This window comes from Myotis yumanensis, unplaced genomic scaffold (genome assembly GCF_028538775.1).
Source record: "Myotis yumanensis isolate MYYU_CA2020_CCGP unplaced genomic scaffold, mMyoYum1.0.hap1 SCAF_12, whole genome shotgun sequence".
NCBI classification, from domain to species: Eukaryota; Metazoa; Chordata; class Mammalia; order Chiroptera; family Vespertilionidae; genus Myotis; species Myotis yumanensis.
Window position 1 is genome coordinate 38,021,587 of NW_027223763.1, and position 23,248 is coordinate 38,044,834.

The 23,248-nt window shown below is 38.8% G+C and overlaps 1 protein-coding gene across 3 annotated transcripts in view; it reads left to right on the plus strand.

The window, feature by feature from the left end:
- The window catches only part of PRUNE2 (prune homolog 2 with BCH domain), a 207,722-nt gene that overhangs the window by 30,818 nt on the left and 153,656 nt on the right, over positions 1 to 23,248 (plus strand). For all 3 annotated transcript variants that reach the window (XM_070431469.1, XM_070431467.1, XM_070431468.1), the window contains exons 2-4: positions 11,072 to 11,176; positions 14,136 to 14,338; positions 16,516 to 16,679. In XM_070431469.1, coding sequence (XP_070287570.1) covers positions 11,072 to 11,176; positions 14,136 to 14,338; positions 16,516 to 16,679 — 472 coding nt within the window. The remainder of the gene's footprint in view (positions 1 to 11,071; positions 11,177 to 14,135; positions 14,339 to 16,515; positions 16,680 to 23,248) is intronic.

Here is a 23,248-nt window from a genome sequence, read left to right on the forward strand (position 1 = left end):
AAATGATATTATATTTTGAAGCGTGGTGAGTGGGGTATTATCCACCCCTGGGCAGAAGTTCTTTGTCCCAGAGATGCTGCTGTGAGAGGCTCAAGCGGGGAGTGTGTACATGACCCGTATGGGTGGGCTTTCATCTTATAGGGTTCCTTTGGCCCATATCAATCCACAGTGCAGCTACTAGGTAAAGAGGGTGACTAAACTATTTTTAAAAATAAAATCCTACGTAAGTGTTAATAGCAATATCTCTTCCTCTTTATTCCTACATATATCTCATTCAAGAGGTTGTTCCTATTGATAGACACAATAAGTTGGACCAGACCTTGAGAGTGTTATGTAGACATCTAAGCAACCCACCAGCACGTGTCTGCACAAAGATGAACACCTTGTTTTTCAGAAGGTTCTATGTTCTTAGTAGAAGGCCTTGAAAATGTGTTAAGAAGGATAGACAAAGACAGGTAAATCGAAACATTTCAAAGGCCATTATTTCTTTTATTCCTTTAGATCTTTTACTCCCAGTTCTTTATAGAAGTTACTATAAAAGTTTTACAGAAACATTTAGTGCATGTCATATAGGTACAGAGAGTCATCCTCAGTGTTCCCATGATTTACTGACAAGAAACAGTTTATAAAGAAACCCCCATCTCTACCCACCTCTGTTCAGAATGCATTTCTTCTTTCCGTAGATGGGGAAAGTGAAAAACGGGGAAGCAGGTCTGAGTGCTTTAGTGAATCAAGCTAAATTTATTCAGCTCAAATCAGATTAACATCACAATTTGAGGCTATTTCGCCACCTTTCATAAATTGCTCTTGACTTACAGCAGCCAGGATAAACGTTTAGACACATGCACACAAGAACATAGGAGTAACATTAGGCTGCAAACAGGAAGAGGGGAAAGAAGCAAAACCACAAAAGTAAAGCAAAGTGAAGGCTCCCCGCCCTTTATTTTCCTCCAGTAATTTTTCTGATATGAAGTCAACCCGACAGTCCCTGGAAGTATCGCTGAGTTAGCCCTAAATTCTAGTTCCACTGAGAACGTTTTCCCTGTTTGATTGCATCACAGAAGATTTTGTTTGAATCATGCATCAGGGTGGAATGGGTGGCTTTGGGTGGTCTGAGACGGTTTGTTGTTTCTTTGCTGTGTGCTGATGGTATTGTGCGCACTGCTGTTCCCCTCCACCCCTTTCCCATAAGACAAAGATGAGAAAGAATGTCCAAGAGGGTGTGGTGTGTGTGTGAGTGTTTGTGGGAGAGAATGTAGTAGGAGATAAGGGAGGAGAAAGACACATGAGGTGGCAGGCAGGTCATTTTCCCGTTTCGCAATTCTATTTGCAATCTAGACTTCAGCTGCTCATGAACTCGGAATTTGGGTTCATTTACTACTTTGGTCCATTCTTTCAACAGATATTTAGTTAAATGCTTTTACCAGGCGTAATTCTAAGTGCTGATTTACTTCTCCAGCTAGAAACCAAAGACATGCTCTGAGTAGTTACCAAGGGTGTTGATTCAAGGGCCTGGGATTTTCATAAAAGTCCATGAAAAAGATCTCCCCTCCCTTCTATTCTCCCTCCTTGTTCCCTCTTCCTTCCCCTTCCTTCTCTCTTTCTTTTCTGCCCCTCTTTTCCTTTCTTTTTCTCTCTCTCTTTCCTATAAACTTCTTTGCTTATTTATCTCTGAATTCAGAAATAAATACGTCTTGAGAAAATGTACTGAAAAGATTTTTATTAGCTTATATCATAAAACATATCAGAAAACCTCAGCAAACTTAAAAGGAGGAGATAAGTAGGAGTTTGTGTGTGTTCTTCCCTTACTCTGAGGTCTACTACCTCACTTTGGAAACCATTGCTAGGTTTCAGCGGGGTGAATTGTAAGGCGTCTTCTAGCTCTAAAGTTAAGTAAATCTGAAAACTATAACACCAGTAATTCTCTCTGAAGTTGTACTTGATCCAGAGGAACTGAAGCAGTCCCTTTCAAGAACAAAATGCAGATGTATTCTGTAGTTGACAGAAGCCAGATGGCCCTTGGGAGCTAATCATGAGTCCTCTTTAAGGCCATGGTCCCAAAACAGCCACATGATTCTCAGACTCCCCTGCAGACTAGGAATCTGAGCACCAGGAGTGGGGCTCAGCAGTGTGCATTACAATAGTGGTGATCCTAGTTCAGTCAGCAAAGTGTTACTGTCACCCAGGTGGAAACCATAACATGCTTTGCTTCTGAGAGGCAGGATCCAGGAAGGAAGAAGCAGCCATGTGACACTGTGGGAAAAATACTGGAGTACATTTTTCCAGGTCATTAGATACTGATCTAACTCACTTGTTTGGTATTAGCAGCTTTGCTTCTATGTTATGGATATTCCATAATTTATTCAACGATCCCTGATTGTTGTACATTGAGGTCGTTTTTTAATTTTTTTTTCTCCATTAGAAATACCACTTCAATAAACAATCTTTGGGATTTTATTACTTATCCATATTTAACAATGGATTTATTTTATTTTTAAATTTAATTTCTTTTTAATAAAAATGTTTTTTTAAATTACAGTTGGCATTCAATATGATATTAGTTTCAGGTGTACAACATAGTGGTTAGACATTTATATAACTTACAAAGGGATCCCCCATAAGTCTAGTACTCACCTGACACCATACATAGTTATTACAATATTATTGACTGTATTTCCTATGCTATATTTTGTAAATGCCAATTTGTACTTCTTAATTCCTTCATCTTTTTCACCCAGTCTGCAACCCCCTTCCCATCTGGCAACCATTAGTTTGTGCCCTGACTGGTATCTGACTGTGACCTCCTGGTTCACAAGTTGACACTCAACCACTGAGCCACCTGGCTGGGCTGGAGATCTATCTTAGCTTGAGCTGCCATAACAAAATAGCATAGACTGAGTGGTTTAAACAACAGAAATTTATTTCTCATAGTTCAGGAGTCTGGAAGTCCAAGATTAGGGTGCTGGCATAGTGGGGTTCTGGTGAGAGCTCTCTTCTTGGCTTATGGACAGCCTCCTTCTCCATGTGATGTGATCTCACTTGGCAGAAAGAGGGAGGGGAAGAGAGAAAGAGTGCAAGCTGTCCGGCGTGTCTTCTTATAAGAACACTAACCCTGTTTTGAGGGCCCCACCCTCCTGCCTTCATCTAAATTTAATTATTTGACAAAGACCCCATTTCCAAATACTATCACATTGGGGGTTAGGGCTTTGACATGAATTTTGGTGGTGCACAATTCAGTCCATAGCAAGCACAATAAAGAGGCACAGACTGTGGAAGGTTAGAAGAGGCAGCGGAAAGCCTTGTGGACCTGGGTTTGCATTCGTATAAAGCCAGACAAAAAAGACTAAAGCTCAAGTTTGAAAAGGGAAAGTTTGAGAGATTATAAAGACCTATAAAACCATGAAGGACAAACTTCTGGGATGGGACATGTGCATAAGCTAGAAGGAAGAAGTATTTGAATGGGAGATTGAAAAGCCCTATGCAGTTGGTAATAAATGTATGGACTCATTTCCCCCAACAGTGGAATGGCTGGAATATCAGCATATCTTAGGAATCTATGAAGAACAGTTCCTATAGGGCCTTTCCGGAAAGCTACGGATTTGGGAGGACCACCCTTTATATTTGAAGCTGTGGAGGGAAAATAATGGTGCTGCTCCACAAAAGTTGTAATTTGAGGGTAATGTTAGAAAGAGAACCTTAAAAACAAAGTAAGTGCTGTAAGTAAAACAGTTTTGGCCCAAATCATTATTATGATCCAGAAGGTGTAGAGCAACCAGATACTAGTATGAGGTCACTCCTTTTGAAAACACTCTGCTTTCAAGATGGGCAGCAAATGGGTTGTAGAAGAACAGATTCAGCTGAAAAGGCAAAAGGGTGATCGAGTCAGTGTCCAATACTCCAGCTGAAAGAAGCCTGACCTCAAGGGAACTGGGGACCCAGATTGGGAACCAAGAAGCGCCTCAGGCAACACTTGGGTTTACCTTTTGGTTCCTCACCACCTACCCATGATGGTTTCTTGCATTTGACGATACAGAAAATGATACAGGTGCACATGATCTGAGGTATACATTGACTTTGTTCATACTGACTCCCATCCCCCATTTTTCCCAAATGAGAAATCTTAAAAAAGGACATTCTCCAGCATGGCAAAGAGAAGGCTGAGGGGGAATATTGTTGGGGTTGGTTGGGAGGGCAGTGAGGGAAGAGGTTATGGGCAATATATACCTATCTGAATTGAGTAGGTTTACTTTTATAATCAGTGACAATTAAACTACCATAAAATCATTTGAGTCTTATTGAAAGCTTTTTGCCTTTTCCTAATGTGATGGTTTATAGCCATCTATTATATCACCAACTAAATTAAGACATTTATGAGAAAATTAAATATAAAATGTCTATGTCCTGAATTTGTAGATTCTGGTAAATGTTTCTGCTTTTACAGCTCTCAAAGTGGCCTCCAGGTCACTTATGATTGTTTAATAATTAACCATTAGAATAGAACTGGATTAGGTGGCCAGTGGGCTAGAGTTTCCTATTTGTCAGTATCATGAAGACTTGGGAAACAAGAAGGAACAAGGCACCTATGCTGATTCCAGAAATTTTATATACACACTAGAGGCCCAGTGCACGAAATTTGTGCACAGGGGGAGTTGGGGGTCCCCTCAGCCCAGCCTGCACCCTCTCTAATCTGGGACTCCCCCTCGGTGGATGCCTGGGACCGTGGGGCAGGCGGCTTGTCCCTCTCTTGGGCCACAGATGCAGGTGCAGCCGCTGGTACCCAGGACAGTGGGGTGGGTGGCTTGTCCCTGTCCTGGGCCACAGCCCCAGCCGCTGGTGTCCTGGACTGCAAGGCTGTGGGGCGGGCAGCTTGTTCCTCTCCCGGGCCGCAGCCTGGCTGGTCCCCATTCCTCTCTCCCTGGTGTTGAGTGTCTGAGCTGTTACAGTGTGATGGTATGAGGGCGTGATGACCATTTGCATATTAGCTCTTTATTATATAGGATACCCCCCACCCTGTCCACAACTCCCAGCTCCCATCCTCCAATACACAGACATGTATCCATATAATAGTTACCATTAAGCCAGATAGAATGAAGTAGTTTGGGTCATAGAAAAAGATCCATAGTGATTTGTTAAGTGAAAATAAAAGGAACTTTCTAAAGAGTAGGAATAGAAGCAGCCAATTTTTGTGAAGTATGTGTGTTAATATATGTGCATAAATATAAATGTGAAAAAATGTGAAATAATCAACAATATGCTAACAAAGTAGTTGTCATTGTTTTCTTAATGTTGTTGTGTCTGACTTATTCCAATGGCATGTATTTATTTTCTTACCAGAGAAATAAAGAAAAATAAAGAATGAAATACAAAGGTTCCGATTGGTGGGGGAAATCCCTGTATCCTAGAGACCTTGTAATAAGCATTTCCTTCTTTGTTGTTGTTGTTGTTTTTTTTAAAAAAACTTATGGTTGATGCCATGTTATTCCCTCCAGCATTCTCTCTCTCTAGGTCCCAACCTTTCTCCAGGTAATAATAAGATTATGAGAATTTCAGGAGTTCAATTCTAGAAATCATTTTAAACCCAAAGTCACTATCAAGAGGCGCCTCGTTTGTTTACCAAATGAACAAAGGATGTGACTTCATCCATATCTGGCAGAGCTGGTCAAAGGGCTTTGGTCCTTGCCTTTGGAGGACCAGGTCGGTCTGGGCATCTCCACAACTCCCTTAGTCCTTGATGCTCATTGGACTGTGGCTCCTTAGGCATCCCCTCCCACCTGGCTTTCCTGGAGGAGTCAGGACTTGCAGGGGCATGAGCAGCATGTTAGTTTCTTCCTGCCAGACCTCTGAGTCTTCTTAGAATCATGGCAGCCACAGGTGCATGGGGTCTCCTGGGTAAGAAGTGGGCTGTTGTCTGTACCACCCACAGCCAACCTCCAGGAAGGGAGTCTCTTTGTTGACTTGGAGTTACTAAGTTGTCAAAGAAGCACTAGCTCAACTGCCAACTCTTTTCTATGACTGAGCTGATTGGAGATACCATCCAATAAATTCAAGGGACTTTCTTTTCTCTCGCTTCTTCATTTGCTGGTTAAGGGTAGGGACTAAGAAATGTGTCCTGATTCAATATGTGAGGAAAGAGATTGGCCAGCTTCTGTGAGTTTTGTCTACAATGTTTTTAATACAAAATAATTTTCAATAAGTTATTTTTGAAAAAATTTTTGTAAGGTTTTAAGAAAAGGATTTAGGGAAGATAGGTATGAAGAGATCATGTATAGCTGTATTACAAGGACTTGCTGACTAAAGGTTTATTGTGGGATTTTAGATGTGGAAAGTTATAGGTGGGAGGAGCTTTATTTCTCGAGGGTGGAGTTATGAAAAAGCTTTCAAAAAGCCTAAGCTTTTAGCAGCCTTCTGGAAGCCCTCATTCTAATCAATTCTGTTTTCTGTGGGTGTGTTTGAAAGTGCTTTTGCCTGAGAAGTGCAGTTTCCCTTAATGCACCATTGAATCCGAATGCTTAGGCATTGTGCTGGCTTTTAAAAAGAGATAAGAGTAAACTTCATTAAGAAGTCTCATTTTAGTGATGTATAGAATTACATTTTGAAAGCATATTAAAGTTATGATTGGGAATACTGGCATGTTCAATATATTTTCTTTTATACATTGATTATGAAAAGATTCTGTCCATCTATTTGGAAATGTAGATGACAAAGCAGTATAGTAGTATCTATTTCAACCCATTACCAGCATTCCATTGTTTTGGTCTTGCACAGCGCTGTTTTTAGGCATTAGCAATGAGTCCTCCTTGGTTCTTGGTGTGCCTGAGTCTAGGGCAGTGGTCGGCAAACTGCGGCTCGCGAGCCACATGCAGCTCTTTGGCCGCTTGAGTGTGGCCATGAAGTTTCAATTGCCCTGTACATGCGCGCCCGCACGTGGTATTTTGTGGAAGAGCCACACCCAAGGGGCTGCGGTTTGCCAACCACTGGTCTAGGGAATGAGTGTTTACTTTCCAGATCTATTTACTCCTGGCTAAGAGTTTACAGGGTCACGTTAAGAAAATATATACACTGGGCAGTAGTTATTTGTTGAACATGCTGGCATACTGTTACCTCAGGGCCTTTGCACTTGCTATTCCCTTTGCCTGAGGTATCCTTAGGTCCCAGTTCACTTCAGGCTTTTATTTCGTCACCTTCTCCAATGTACCTCATCTCAGCACACCCATTCTCCTCCACTTATCATTATCTAATTATTTGGTTCATTATCTCCTTGCACTAAATACAAGTGTCATATGGGCTGGGATTTTTGTCTGTTTGGTTCACTACTATATCCCTAGGGCTTATTACTGTGCCTGACACAAACTGCTTTTTATTAGGTGAACGGCAATAATTCATTGAATTGATAAACTTGTCATATGTCATGTTTCCTTAGACATAATTTGGCTGTTTGTGAATAACCCAGACCCTAATATGAGCTGTATCAAGGGACATAGATATTAAGAGTGAACATCTGTGAGTCTGTGGAGGGCCCCCCAGACCTGCTGCGAGAGGTGCAGAGTGTCATTTGGTCAGGAATCTCCTTTGAGTTCCGTTGACCAGTTTTACTGCTGCGTCTGCAGGTGAGGCCATTGCCACAGAGTAGACCCAGCACTGCAAGGACCCCCTGTTCCCTTCCCCGGACACTTGAAATCAGTTCCCAGACTTCTCTGCCTCAACCCCTGTGCTTGTTCTGTTCACACTGCCAAGGTCGTTTGTGGGGGGAAGCTTGAAAGTGGGTCGGTATTCTCTGGTTCTTGATCCCCCAGGTTGAAGAACCAAATCTTGCACATTCCTTGAATATACCTATTGGGTGAGTCTACACAACTAATGTCATGGTCTATTCCTACAAGCAGGCAGGAGTCAGTCTGAGCCTGGTTACTGTTACCTCTACCTTGTGCCACCCTCTAATTATATATTATCAGTGGTTTTTGGTAGGACATCTGAGACTTTTTGAGGTTGAGCCTATCACTTTTAAGGCTTATTGGCAGGCATCAAAGGTACTTTCTAGTTGTGATGTCCCTTCTGTCTGGTCCAACATTCCCAGCTCACGTGAAATTTCTGGTCATATTTTGGGATTATGGTGTAATCCCGGGAAGGGCTCCTTAGAATGAAAGTAGGTTACCTTGGTGAGTAACTCATTAACCCAGGGGTACTCATTGGCATGGTCTCTCCATTGGAACTGTTAGTGGTGAAGCAGATAGACCCCTGATAGCATGGGCACCAGGATGGTAATTTTGATGTAGGAGGGTGGTGAGGGGAAGAGAGAGTTGGAGCCTGGAAATTTGCTGCAGATGGCAGATATGAGCGAATGGCAGGAGAAGACGCCATGACCGTGAGGGAACTTGAGGTGTGGGAAGAAGGGAAGTCAGAGGAGAAAGGAGAGAGCATGAAAAGACAGGCATGTGGCACCAAAAAGAACCCTCCTAGTTTTGCACCAGGATCTTCTATAGCCTGGCCTACAAGATGATATGTACTTTATTTCTCTTTCAATGAAGGACAAATAAATCATAATCTTAGAAGATTCCTGAGTATTGGTCCAAGATGCTCTGTGTTTATAGTTCTATTTAGCTCATTTCTTTTTCTGAGTAGTAATTGGTTTGTACTTGGAAATGAATTGATACATAAGTCTTCTTATCCGCGCCCCCCCCATGTCTTCTTTTATGCAAGTAGAGTGCTGAACACAGAGCTGTGCCTACAAATTATCGAATCTAGATTAGAAAGCAGATAAGTCAGCTTCGACATAATCTTGGTAGAATAAATGTCTGAAGCCTTGCTGTATTCAGAATGCATATTTAACATCTTCTTCTTTCTTCCACCCCCATGCTCATTCATTTTGTAGACTCTGAAGTTGTTATGGCATTATAGAGTGGTTGGTGCAGGGCAGAAACAGGGCTCACTGAACTGGGTCACGAGTTCTGGGAACAATCTTGGCCACATCACAGACTCCATTGACCTATACAAAGTGTTGTTAATCTGCCTTACAAGATCTGGGAGGAGAAATGAGGTAATGTCTACTCAGACCTTTGAGCTTCTCGGAAGAACAGCATTCTACAGTAATATGATTTCCTAATGCATTTGTTTGTATTGTAATGGAGTGTAATTCCATTTACCTGAATTTCTTTGGATGTCTTTAGAATATCTGATAGTCTTGCACAGGGGAAGCAGTCCAGCTTTGGGAGTAAGAACTGGGCCTAGAACAGAACCATCAAAGGGTACTCAGCCAAATGAGCCAGCTGTAAATCTGTGAGATTAAGGGAAGGAAGTTGGGAGAGGAAAATATGGGAGCTAGAGCTGATGGAGATGGGGGAAGAGTTGTAATTATCTTCAGAGAGTTTATATCATACTTTTAAATCATGTTTTTTTTTACTAAAGATGAATACTTCAATATATTTTAAAATGTGATTATTTTAATTGAGCAATATTACATATTGCACGACTCATCTGTAATATTGATCCTGCTGTCATTCTCTATATTGGTAGACTCTGTAACTCAGCTTCCTTCAAGATTTACTTTATTATGTTCCTTGGGCTAACCTGATTGTTTAATAACTTGTTCCAACTCTGACATCAATAGTTCCATACCAATACTAACAGATTTATAGATTCATTTGTAAAATACCTGGTAAATTACTAAAGAACACTTTATCTTTGTTCTGTAGATAAGGGAATAAGTAAGTCTTTTTTATTGCAATAGTGCTGAGCAGGGTAATTTTTTATGCAATCTCTTTGAGCAGTATTACAATTGAGTTAGTTTTCTAGTCAGTCCTAAAACAGAAGTTAAAACAAAAGATGAAAGTGAGGGAAATATACATATGTGTCATCTCTGTCATTCTATAAAGATGTCAAGTTAGGTTATAATTATCATTATTGGACAGTTTTGTTGTGACACTTTCCAGAAGTGGTTAGTTCTTTGGCATTTCAAACCTAGCTATTCAAAAGGAGGTCAGCCCTCTATAAAGGAACATTAAGTAACTATGGAGTTAACTAGGAAAGATAAGCATATATCTTCTTTTCCAGAGAGGGGATAATATACATTTTTTTAACAGCAACTGATTTGTATTTTTAGGGGAATGATACTAATCATATTCCTTTCTCTGGAGACGGAAAGGAAAAGTGCCACAACTTTTATTTGCTAAATTATAGAGTATAATGCAGAGAGAACATATCCTATCCCCCAAATGTGGCATAAAAAAAGTAAATTCCTACCAAAGTTTGTGTTGCATGCCAGGGATGTATGAAAAAAGGCACGTTGTCAAATTAAGAAGAACATTTTATATAAGAAAATGATATGAAATACTATGGAATTGTTCTTTAGACAAAAATACAGTAATCTTTTACTAAAAAATTATGACTCAGAGTTATAGTTCATATGAGCTAGATTGTGAATAATCTTAATAAAACCACATTTTTTGTTGGAGAAGGTAGGACATAACTACTCGTTGACCTGTGAGCCAGACCCAGGCAATCAGAGGCCTCTCATGCCCTCTCCTGCCCCACAATGTATGTTCTGCCCACCGTTCCCACAGTGGGAACCTTTTACAAGGGCGCAGTCTTGAGATAGTAATGTTCTTGTTGAGACCCTACATGACTGAACCCATGTGGGAGCCTCTATATAAACGTCTAATATTCTGGCAGGAGGGTGCAGAGATCTACTTGTCTTGTGGCCACTCATGACAAGCTTTATAAGTTCCCTCGCTCATTAAACTGCCACCTACAAGCTGGAGTGGCCTGCCTCTTTCTTTGGTCTCTGCTCTCTGTGTATGAGGGCCAGTTTCAGATTTTATCTGGGGAAGCTCCCAAGGTTGTGAACCAACAATTGTCTGTTCCTGACAATTTACTAAAATTTGAACGAGCACTTCTGAATGTTAACCATGTTGTGCAATTTTATGTCTTGGTGTCAAACCTTCATGATAAATTTATGATTTTCTGCAATCATGTATGAGTGTAGCTAAGGCCATACTTTAAAAAAAAAGATGGGAAAATGTCCTGTTTATATTGATCTGTTGCATGTTAAATTGTGATGTTCTTTTTGAATTTGTTTCAGAATCGAAGCAAGCGCTTGGAGAAGGTCCATGTAGTTATTGGACATAAATCGTGTGACTTGGACTCTCTCATTTCTGCCTTCACATATGCTTACTTTCTAGACAAGGTGAGGGAAAAGAAAATTATGCTTTTTTAATTTGAATTGTGATGTAAGTTTTAAGAACACACATTTTCTGGGAATATAAGAAACCTATTAAAGTTTTCATGTTCTGGTTTATTGTTGCAGAGAATAATGCATTATGATCCATTAATCAATAACTATTTATTGATCACCTACTATATGTTAGGCATTGTTATGTTATTTCTTACTGATTCTATTCATACAGCATTATTTCAATATGATCAATGTTTTCAAATTGAAAAGAAAAAATGTTTTATAATAGTTGGTTGGTTGTATAAAATGTCAGAGAACTAACAAAAGAGTCAGGATGTCTTGTTTTCCTTTATCATCCCTTTTGGATAGTCTTTCCCTTGGGAGTAGAAAATATGTGCAGAATAACCTGCATGAACACTACATGAAGTACAGAGCTCATTGGCTGAAACTTTCAGTAACAGAGATATTACATGTTACATCTATATTGTTGTTGCCTTTTAGCCCTGACTGTGTACAACAGGTCATTCTCAGTTAGTGATAATCTCCCCTGAGTGAAAATCTTTGTACTCTGTAAAGTCCATAATATGCCTCTAAAGGTGAAAAAGGCCTTTCCATAAGTTGTTTTAAATTTTCCATTCCATAAAATTCATTAGCCTACGGTAATGCATTATCTCAAAGCCGAAAAAGGTACATTATTAGTATTTTGGTGCTATTTCCAATTTCACACAATTTTTAATTTTATGGAGTACATTAGCTTTTTATTCCCATTTTATTTGGATCCTTGACTCTTAGGTTATGCATAGCCAATCTAAGTGATTTAATTCACATGAAATCCAGTCTTCCAGAATGAGCTGTGGTGGCAAGAACGGCTTTAGGGCAACAGCTGACCAAAATGCTGGGTCAGGTACCCTGATCTCTACATACAGTCTTTATAGCAAATTTATCTTTAAAAAATTTTTTTATCTTAAATTTTGTTGAACCTTACAAGGGAGATTAATTGGTATGAGGAGATAAGGGTGCCTGTGACAAGGCATGCATATTAAACACTGATCTTATTAACTGAATTTTTTGTTCCTAGAAAAAAATGCCTGTCTCAAGAACATAGAATTGACTGAACCAGACTGACTTTTAGACTGATAGTAGCATGGATTGTTAAGGAAGTCATATACTGGTTATACCATCAACAATAACTATAATGTCTTGAATGAGATAATGACATCCAACAAAAGGAGTGGGAAAAGTAGTTGTGATAGATAAAACAAATAGACGAATATAAAGAGATGTGTGGCCTCTCTTCTCCTTTGTCTAAGGTTTGCCACTGAGCATGGAGACAAATAAGAATTACTGACGGGCACATACTGGGGATTCGTTATGTTTTTGTGCCTTGCTCTGAGTTTACTGGACCAAGCCCCCTATCAGAGGTCTGCATCTCCATCTTAATTTTTCCTGAGAACCTGGCTATTCCCTCTCAGAGTAGTAACGCATAGGCTAAGTAGGGAGATTTGCAGCTTCACATGTAAGAGTCTATTAACTACTTTCCACTCAGGTAGGTAAGCTCCATTATAGACATGGGGAAAACTAAGGTTGAGAAAAGAAATTGGCTTTCTCAAAGCCACACAGTAGAGGCTGGGTCTACATCCTAGTTCTTCTGACTCTAAGCTCAGAATAGGTCCTGCCAGGATAGGCTCAGGCTGCATGCTCTCAACTCAAGTTTCAGTGTTTAAGGAGTTAGATATGACTCTACCAGTTAATCAGGAAAAATAACTTGCCATAGATAAATTACTAATGATTTTGATACAGTTGTGACTCAGTATTAGCCTGACAGGTTGGAGAAAAACTATTTTGTTGGAGTGGTTTTGTGCTTCACATTAGATAGAGTGGGTGATTCATCTTTTTTCACTCAACAAATACCTATTAAATGTCTATTCTGTGCCAGACCGCTGTTTGCACCAGGAAACATAACTGAACAAAATAGACAAAATGCTCTGTTGTCTTAGTGCTAAGAAAGAGAGATGGATGGTAAGGATGTTAAACCTGTGTAGTAAGTAAAGACTATGCTTGTGACAGAGCTGGTGATGATGTGAGAATAGAGGTCATTTACTTTATGCAAAAATTCAATGTCACCAAACCCCACATTTTCTCATTGATATTTAGGGTTTATTGCAATATACTCAGAGTATTTTTTTTTAAACACTGTATTTTTTAAAATTCCTATAGAAAAATTTATTATTGTGAATCTGAAATTCTCTAACTCCTACCCATCTTCTCTAACTCCCCCTATTACCAAAATTTTAATAATAGGTTTGTTAATATAAGATTTTAAAAATAATAAGAAACCAACAGAAATCACAACAATTAGTCTGTGGGCCAAAATCTGGCTCATAAGTGAGTTTTTCATTGACCTATTTAATATTTTTATTTAAAAAAATTAATTGTAACAATTAAACATCACAGATAACACCTCAAAATATAGATTTTCAACTTTTCTTGAGTAATCGAAGGACTTAACTATCCTGGGCCTGGATTTTTTGCAGGTAAACAGTGGGCTGGAGCTGAGTGACAGGCATCCCATAGAGATGGGACATGCATGGCTTTCTGCGTCACCACAGTCCTCACCTGCCCTATTTCAGTCATCGTAATTTTCTGCTCTTTCCATAAAGAGGTGTGAATTTATTTTCCCTGAAGAGCAGAATGCATACAATTTTTTTTTTAATTTATGGAGGGGTTGAAGTGAGACAAAATATTTTAAATAAGGCATGAGAAGTTTCATGTAGAGTGAAAAACATTAGGGGCCTCTTACCCATGGATAAAGCTCTGCTAATGGGGTTCAGGTAAAGTTGGTTATGAATGTCAAATGGATTAATGAGGCCAAAGGACCTTTGTACCCTTTACTGGTGGAACTCAGCTCGAGAGAATGTAGATGTATTCCTTCCTCCTGCTGTTGTCAGAATATGAACTTCTTTCTCTGTAGGTCAGTCCCCCCGGGGTTCTCTGTTTGCCGGTGCTGAACATACCCAGGACTGAGTTCAGCTACTTCACCGAGACAAGGTTTATTCTGGAAGAGCTAAACATCTCTGAATCATCCCACATATTCCGAGATGAAATTAATCTGCATCAGCTGAATGATGAAGGAAAGTTATCTATAACACTCATTGGCAGCAACGTGCTGGCGAGGTGAGGCTCTGGAGGTCTGGTCTTTTCAGGAAGGCTCTTCTGGGCAAAGTATCACCTTGTTCATGACTTTTGTGGTTCAGGGAAATGTAAAAGGCAGAGGACATTCAGAGGAAAGGAATTTTTTTTTTTTCTTCTTTTATGGCAAAATCTGGACTGCGCCAATTTTCTGTTTTTACTTTTGTATTTCAAATATATGATATCTTTGAGTGGAAAGTTCTTGTAAAATTGACCAAAATTATAATTTTAAACCATTTCAAACACTTGTTGTAGCAAGGCAACCCCTCGTGGGTATTGATGCTGAAGATGGGTAATAAAAATAGAAATTAAACACTAACTAAAACTGAAAGGTTCTTAAGAAAGAAATCTCAGTAGTGAAATGGAAATTTATGTAGATGGGCTATGAAAGTCATTTGATCATTGGCTCATCACCCATAGCATTATTATACTCTAAGAGCAGGATAGATTTTTTTATAAAGTTCATGTAATTTGAACTCTCTATTTCATGGACAAAAACTTTTTCGTCTATTTTTGCAAATGACCTACCCAAGGTACCACATGCAGTTAATAGAGGAGTTTGGATGAAAACTTGGGTCTTCTTCCTCCTTCAATAAGTACTTAAGAATTGCTAACTAGCACAAGAATCGAAAGGTGCATAAAGAGTAATAAGACAAATTACTCAAGGACCTTACAACCCAACACAAAGATGCCCTTTGATAAGCTCTCTAGTGCTACTGAATGAAGAATCACAGTTAAACATCTGAGTGGTTTTAGATGTTAGGATTTTTTTTGCATACTTTGCCAGTTTGCTAATTATTGATGACATTAACCAGTGGATATTGACTTTAGTATACATAAAATAAAAGCATGTACAATATCTAATTTTTAAACCTTTTTTAGAAAGCATATTTAGTTATGAATATATTGTAATGTTAGGTATGCAGTTATAAATAGTTTTTAGAATAATTTCCCATGGTGTTTGAAACACAAAATTCTTTTTTTTTTTATTAAATATATTTTACTGATTTTTTACAGAGAGGAAGGGAGAGAGGTAGAGAGTTAGAAACATCGATGAGAGAGAAACATCGATCAGCCACATCCTGCACATCTCCTACTGGGGATGTGCCCGCAACCCAGGTACATGCCCTTGACCGAAATCGAACCTGGGATCTTTCAGTCCGCAGGCCAACGCTCTATCCACTGAGCCAAACCGGTTTCGGCACAAAATTCTTTTTTGACTAATATTTATCAGTCATTGATAACTGGCTGAGAGTTATTGGTAGGTTATTTGACTGACTTCATTTATCGGTATTCAGAAGGATCACATGCTTTACTAAATTTATGTTAACCTTTCAGACAACAAATGCAAGTAGATATTAAAAAAATAGTTGAAAAAAACCAAAGGACTGAGCTATGAAAAATATGTATCAGTTGAAATCTTCGGAAGAGTTTTGTTACCAATTAAAATTGAAAAATTTTGCTTGTTTTGAGACTGAAGTTGTGAACTCTGACTTTGAGATAGTTTATGAAATAGATTGCTTTCCAAAAATAGAGCTCTTCATTTCCTTCACTGCTACTCATTTGGCTTTGGCACAAGAGAGAATAAAGTTAGTTTTATCCAGATTTTTCTTCAGAAGTAAATAAGCCCCTAGTATTTTTTCTCCAGCACTATGACTGGATGTGCAAACTTTGGAAGCAGATTATCAGAGTCTAAATACAAGCCAGTCTACTTACAGGCTTTCTAACCTTGGACAAATTTCTTAACCTCTTCATGCCTCTGTCTCCCCATTTGTAAAGTGCAAATTTTAATAAAATTCACTTAATAGGGTCATTTTATAGTATAAAATGTGGTAATACTTCCAAAGTATTTATAACAGTATCTGACCCATAGTGGGAGCTCAACATATGTTAGCAATTATTATTATTATTATTATTATCCAGTAGCAAAGTGAGAAAGGAGTGCAAAGGTGTGAAGGCACTCTAAGAATCTTGGGGAATATAATTAGTTACCATGAAATGTGAAAACACATAGAATAAGGTTCTTCTGAGTCATATGCACTTACTTATATTTTTGGCTACTGAGAGGAAGTCATTTGTGTGGGAGAAGAGATTAAATAATTCCCCAACGTAAGAAAACATGCCATATTTCTTTCTCTTCCTCTCCTCCATTTGCTTTCCAGTGAGGACAAAGCTTTAGAATCGGCTGTTGTCAAAGTCATTAGTCCAGTTGAGCAGAGCGATGCTGGGCTTGGGTTCGGCGAGTCTTCCTCCTCCCTCGTGGTGAAAGAGATTCTCCAGGAGGCTCCCGAGCTCATCACCGAGCAGCTGGCTCATCTCCTCAGAGGTGAGATGACTCTTTCTATTAAATACTGGAAGGCTTAATGGAGTGTCTCTCGACTTGCTCATGCAGAAAGAGTGCGATCCATTCTTGGGTTAACAATCCCTTTAAAGACCCCGGGAAGCTTCATCAGAGAGGCAGGGAGTAAAGAGTTTGTTAAAGAGTAGCATTATATAGAATATTAAAAATGTGCATTTAAAAACAGGCATGACGGATCTTTGCTGTTTCAAGGCAAGAATATTAAATGGAACTCCTGCACTTCTGCTGGGGAGCTGAAAGCGCTCCTCGGACCCTTTAACAGCTCCCAGAGGTGTTTCTTGCCCCACAGTGTGAACGTGGGCCAGACTTCCACGTTCTCACATTGACTATCTCCTAATGCTGATACATGCTTGGTTTATATAATGCTGTTTGGATGGCAAACTGCACCTTCCATTTTGGTAATATTGTGCAAGATGGACTTTTATAGTCAAATTGTCACCTCTTTCTCCCCGCCTTGTAATGTATTCCATTGTTACTCAGCCTGCGCCAGGCACTCTGGTCTGCAGTCATCAAGAGCTCCCTAATCTCTATTTCATCTCCATGGAGCCCGCTGCTTCCAAAAAGTGATTTCCAATCTGGAAATTGTCAGTTGACTTTGGTGCCACAACAATTCCATGTTGCCTCACTTAGGACAGTTTGGGGTTTTGTATAATGAGTTCTGGTGTTTGTTTTTTCATTCTTGAACATGGCAGACATAGATTTTTCTCAGAAGTATTTAACCCAAGAAAGTAAAAATGAGTGATGAATAGGCTGAAAGAATTTAAAAAGGAAGAAGACAGAGAATGTTGACTCAACTCTTATTCTTTTTACAAGTCTAAATTTTTATTATTAGATCCGACAAAGAATAACGTTTTAATAATATAATCAGAACAAACAACACATAGGAAAAAGAAAATAAAAACTGCACATTGTTCATTGCAAGTATAAACAAGACAACAAAGAGTGAAATAGCTAGTTCTGCATATTAAATGCCTAAACACAGTTTTGAAAAAACACCATATGTACCAATATTTAAACTTTTAATATGTACAATATTGGTACAAACATATACCAATATTTAAGTTATGTAAACATATTAAGTTTCTAATGTGATCATTGAACTTGTTTCTTGCTTGTTAAAGTGTCTAATATAGATTGGATTAATGACAATGTCACTCATAAGGGATAATGTTTTGTTTTAATAAGATGCATAGTGGAGAAACCAGCTCACAGAGGCATATTAGTGGGAGTGGGACAAGATACTTTTAAAGCAATATCAGCACATTCAGGATATTAATTTAATTTTTATTCGGGATTAAGCAAGTGAAGTTATAGTCTAAAGAGTCATCTTAGATCCTTCATAAGTTGACTCAGATCTTTCAAAGCCTTTTCTTCACTTTCTCTGTCTCTACCACAATTTGGAAGGAAAAGGGTTTAAGAGTCATAAAGTTCCTGTAAATGTTTTAGAATTAATGGCCCCAGTAAACCCATTTAAAATCTTTGTCTGGCTAATGGCATCTGTAAAATGCTCTATGGGAAACTGTGTCCTCAACTAAGCTAAGCAAGCACAATCATTTATCTCCGTGACAGAGCAGAAGGAAAATAAAGGTAATTGGGGATCTCAGCCAAGAGGGAAGTTGATTGATATTTTGTTTGCAAACTGAGAAGGTTTGGCTTATTGTTCAAAAAATACATGTATTATTTAGTAGGAAAGAATTGTAGTCAATGAACAGTTCATCTTCATGGTTTTCTATAGAGAGTAAAATTGATAGTCAAAATGTAATACATTGGTATGAAGATGATTTTGTTGTTGATGCTGATGATGCTGATGATAATATTCATATTTAGGGAATTAGAAGGAATACAGACCCTTTTGTTAGTGGCCATGGCTTTAGTTAGCCAAGCTACCAAGAATTAAGGCTGTGGCAGAGGACTTTGGCTTTTCTTATCTTCAGAGGTTTTTCAAGGGTTGGGCTTGAAGTGGGGCTAGGAAGCAGCCAGACTAGTGAAATCACTTCACTGTTACTCGGAAATTGGAATGTGAGAAGTGAAGTGCCTCTACCTGTGAAGACTGCCAATACTGATACTGTCATGAGAGTCAGAGCCACTGGAGCCTGGGAGGAGAAGACAGAGGTGGCGTATGTGAATGGAAAGTGGGCTCTGGAGACCTTTTGCCAAGATGGGCAGGAGTGCATGTGTGTGCTGTGTATGTGGAGGGGCGAGGAAACATCACTGAATGGTCTTGCCCAGAGGGAACTAACGGATGGTGATCCAAGGAGTTTGACTCAACTGTTCATAAGGGCAATGGGAAATTTTTAAAAGGTACTGAATTTTAAGTAAATATAAGAAATGAATCAAGTCAAATTTTGCAGTATTCACTAAACTCAAACCTAGATTTCATACTTTTCCAGTCATGTGCTAACACCAAACCTGAAGGGAGGTGTTTTTTATGTGCCTATAAATAATTCTAGCAATCTTTATTTTCATAACATAAAAAGTTCTCTTTCTGAAGGGTTTCTCTATAAATAGCTATGATATTATTTTGTATTTTGGGGGCGATCAAAATGATCATTAATTTGACACACATTTCTAGAACATGTCTTTATGCATTCTTCCAGGTCTTGAAGGAATGCACAATTTCTATGCACACCCTTGCCATAAAGAACTTTGAAAAATGTCTGCTTCCAGATGTTGTGAGACTAGATAGTCACGGCTGACTTGGAAGAGTCTTTAAAAAGCTTCATAAGTAGAACTCTGTAGAGAATATGTTATTGTAAACTTTGTACCCCCCAAATCTGAATTTACTAAGAACTAAATAATCAGTTTGGTTGTTGGTTGCCTTTCATTCCCAGGGTCAGATCTGAGAACACACCATGCTGTGGCACACGGGTGTGCTCTGAAGGGATTTCAATGGGCCAAGATATTGATCCCCTCAATCCTTGGAGAGCTCCCTAAGTCTGCCCCTTAGCCTCTTATGCTGAAAGGAATATGCATTTTCAATGCATTTCTTAATTTCTAAAAGGTTGAGCCTACTCTTCCTTAGTTGTGCTTGTTAGCTCTTCTCTGATCAACTTTTAAGTATTACAGTACCCTGGAACGTTGTCTTGGGCATTTTTGCTCTATACACTGACCTCATTTAGTTCTGAGATTTTAGATATAGTACTTAGGCTGTGACTCCCTGTATCTTCAACTGTAATCTCTGTTAGATTTCCAGGTTGATACCTATGCCCACGTGACATCTTCACCTGCATATCTAATTAGTGCCGCCATCTTTCTCATGGCTGTAATGGAAACCTTTAGTTCCCTGACCTGCAAACCTGCTTGTATCCCAGTTTCCCCAATTCAGTAAAAGGCACTGGCAAAAAGACAATGACTCAGGCCACAATCAGTCCTGCTGACATACATTTAAAACATAGCCACGATCACTAGAAGTGATCAAATTCAAGCCACCATTCTGTCTTGATGCAGCTAATGCGACAGCCTCCTGACTGTTGCCCCATTTCCTCCATGAAACCTATTGCCTATGACATAGTCAGAAGGACCTTTGAATAATATAAACCCGGTCCTGTCAACCTCCTGCTTAATACCCATCACATTCAGAACACAAGCGCCCCACCCTTGCAAACTGCAACATGATCGTCCCCTCCTACTCTGACATCCTCTCATGCTATTTCCCCCTTTCCCACTGGGTGCTGCAAGGGCAGAGGCCTTCAGTCTTCCAAATATGCCCAACTCTTTCCACTTTTGAGGATTTACGTAATCTGTTCCCTCCTCTGGAATGCATGTTTCTATCTACTTATCTTTCTTGCTGTCACCAGTCTCCTCCCTCTTGACCCCTCACTCCAGAATGTAAGCTTCAGGAGAAGAGCGATCTGACATGTTTTGTTCACTGCTCCACTGTTGTGTTTCTGGTGCCTGGAACAGTGCCTGCCACATAGCAGACCCTCAATAAATACTGCCATAAGATGAATTTTGCAAGATTGTTTGTATACTTTCTGTGTTTTTTTTATGGCTAAATTGATTTAGTTAGTGCCATGATATTTTAATATCCATTGCCTTCCAGCCCATCCCTCCAACGTTCTTAATGTCCAGACTTTGGACATTATTCATTCTAACAGTTAATCCTTTTTTTAGCTTTTAGAAATCCTAGACTTCATCTTGTAATTTTGCAAATGTTTGTTTTTATTTTCAGCAGTTGGTTGTCATATATATGACACATGTATATTGTATATCATTTTAACCTTTTCATGGAGTATATACACACACAGAAAAGAATGTACAATATGAATATAAAAACATAAATATATGAGTTATTACAAAAGGAACCCCCCTTTCCCAATAACTCGGGTAAAGAAATAGAACAAGGTGACCTCTTTGTACACCTTTCCATCACTGTTCACTTCCTCTCTAACTAAAGGTAACCAGCATTCTGATTTTCATGGCACATACTTCCTTGTATATCTTTATAGTTTTATCACCTTTGTATGTACCCCATAACCCTACAGATTGGTTCTGTCTGTTTTATATATTATGTAACAAGAATCATATGGTGTACACTCTCATTGTTATTAGACCTCTACATTTATATTACCTGTAGTATCTATTTGCTCAGGTCATTTATCTATCATCTGTCTACTCATTTATTTCATTATTTATTTCCTCCCTTCTTCCATAGAATATTTGAAGTAGTTTATGCAAATATAAAAAAAACAAAATAAAAAGTCACGGTCAGGAAGCAAAACTATGTAGAGAAAGGAATAAGGTCAAGATATAGTTAAAAAAAATGAAGGAGTACAAATAATATTCAGTTTGAAACTCTGGATATGAGCTTCCTGGAATCAATGAAAATGTAGAAATTTAATTAATTGCAATATTTATATTATTACTAGAACACACATACCAGGACTTCATCTTTTAAAAAAAGTCTAAATCTCAAATGTTTTTTCTTTGTATCAGTCTTTTTGGAAAAAACACTTAGTAATGTCATAGACATCTTCCAACATATATAATAGCAGTTTTCATAGAAACTGGATACAATATGTCAGATACTTCTCCCTTCTCAATTGTCTTTGAGAATGTGCTCATTCACATGAGATCATAAATGACCCTGATTTTCGGACATGTCTATTCACTTCTTCACCCTCTCCCTATCTCTGTTTTTGCTGTTGTGGTTTTCTTTCTTTGCTTTCTTTCTCCTTCCTTCCTTTCTTTGTCATCCCTTCCTCTTCCGACTCTTCTCCCATCTACTGTCTGTTTCCAAGATCTGTTATCATTTTCAAGCAAGCTGCACCTTGAACTATCTAAAAGTCAAATTACACAGTCATGGTGGCCTAACATTGGTATTTGATTATGCCTGGGGTTTGTGCCCAAAGCAAACAATTACTGTAAACCCGCCAGCCTCCTCAATCCATATTCTTTTATTTCCCCAGAGATGTGTACTAGGGGACTGTTGCCAAATTTAAGGAACATTAAATCGCTGAATCATCGCATTGGAGCGGGGTGTGTGTGTGTGTGTGTGTGTGTGTGTGTGTGTGTGTGTGTGTGTTTTTCAGGAACCAGCTGGCAATGATGGGATTTCAGCCATTTACCAGGCATGTTTTCAACAAGACAACACTTTCCTCAAAAGATCTTTCACATGTCTTTGTATAAGGCCTTGGCAGAGCCACAATATGAACAGTGAAACAAATAACAGCAATTGTTCTTAGCTCAGGACGTGGAAAAAAACGAAGCCCTCTGTTTTCAGGAAACAGTTTCTCTCCTTTCTATTGGCAGCTCCATTTGAACTTTAATAAAGAATAGTTCCCTGCTGTTTTAGTAGCCTGGACTAACAGCTTCATAAAGGTCCTTTTAAGGAGGTCAAATAGGAAAGGAAGAGGGCCAGCTTTTTTTTTTTCCCCTCTTGCCCAAAGAGTGAATCATCCCTCTCCTGAAATGGTTACAGAGTCCACGGGAATTACGTTGCTTGTTTTGCTTAGGAAGAGGAAAGGCCTGTATTGGGAGTAGGGGAAAGAAATTATTTTTTCAGCAAAATATAAAACCAGAACAATTCTCCAACCTCGGAGTGTTAGTTAATTCTTCTGCTGTACGAAGATAAGCCTTATTAAAATCAGACATTTAAAATTTATAAGATTATTAAGCACTTGAATAATGTTTATTTTTTTCATCCCTTTTCAGCTAAAAATGTGAGCTAAGTTGTATTTTCTATATTTTTTTCCTTCCTCTTTCGCTCCCTCTATTATTCATTCTTTCATGTTTTTGCTTCTGTATGAAAAAAAATCTGTTCCAGGTGAAACAAGAAACAAGATTTAAGTCCCTTCTTTTCTGCTAAGAATTTATACTGCAGAATATGCCTTTACTGTGGTGAATGTTTTCCCCAAACAACTTCTGGCTTCGTTAGCTCATGTTTAATATTAATGTATTGCAATTGCTTTTGGCAAGTGGTCCTTCACTTCTCCATTCTTTTCAACAAAGAAGATTGCGGTTGACTTTTTCCTAATGGAATGAAATGTTTGTTACTATTTTATTATAATTGCTTTCTCTGTTGCTTGTTGCTAATT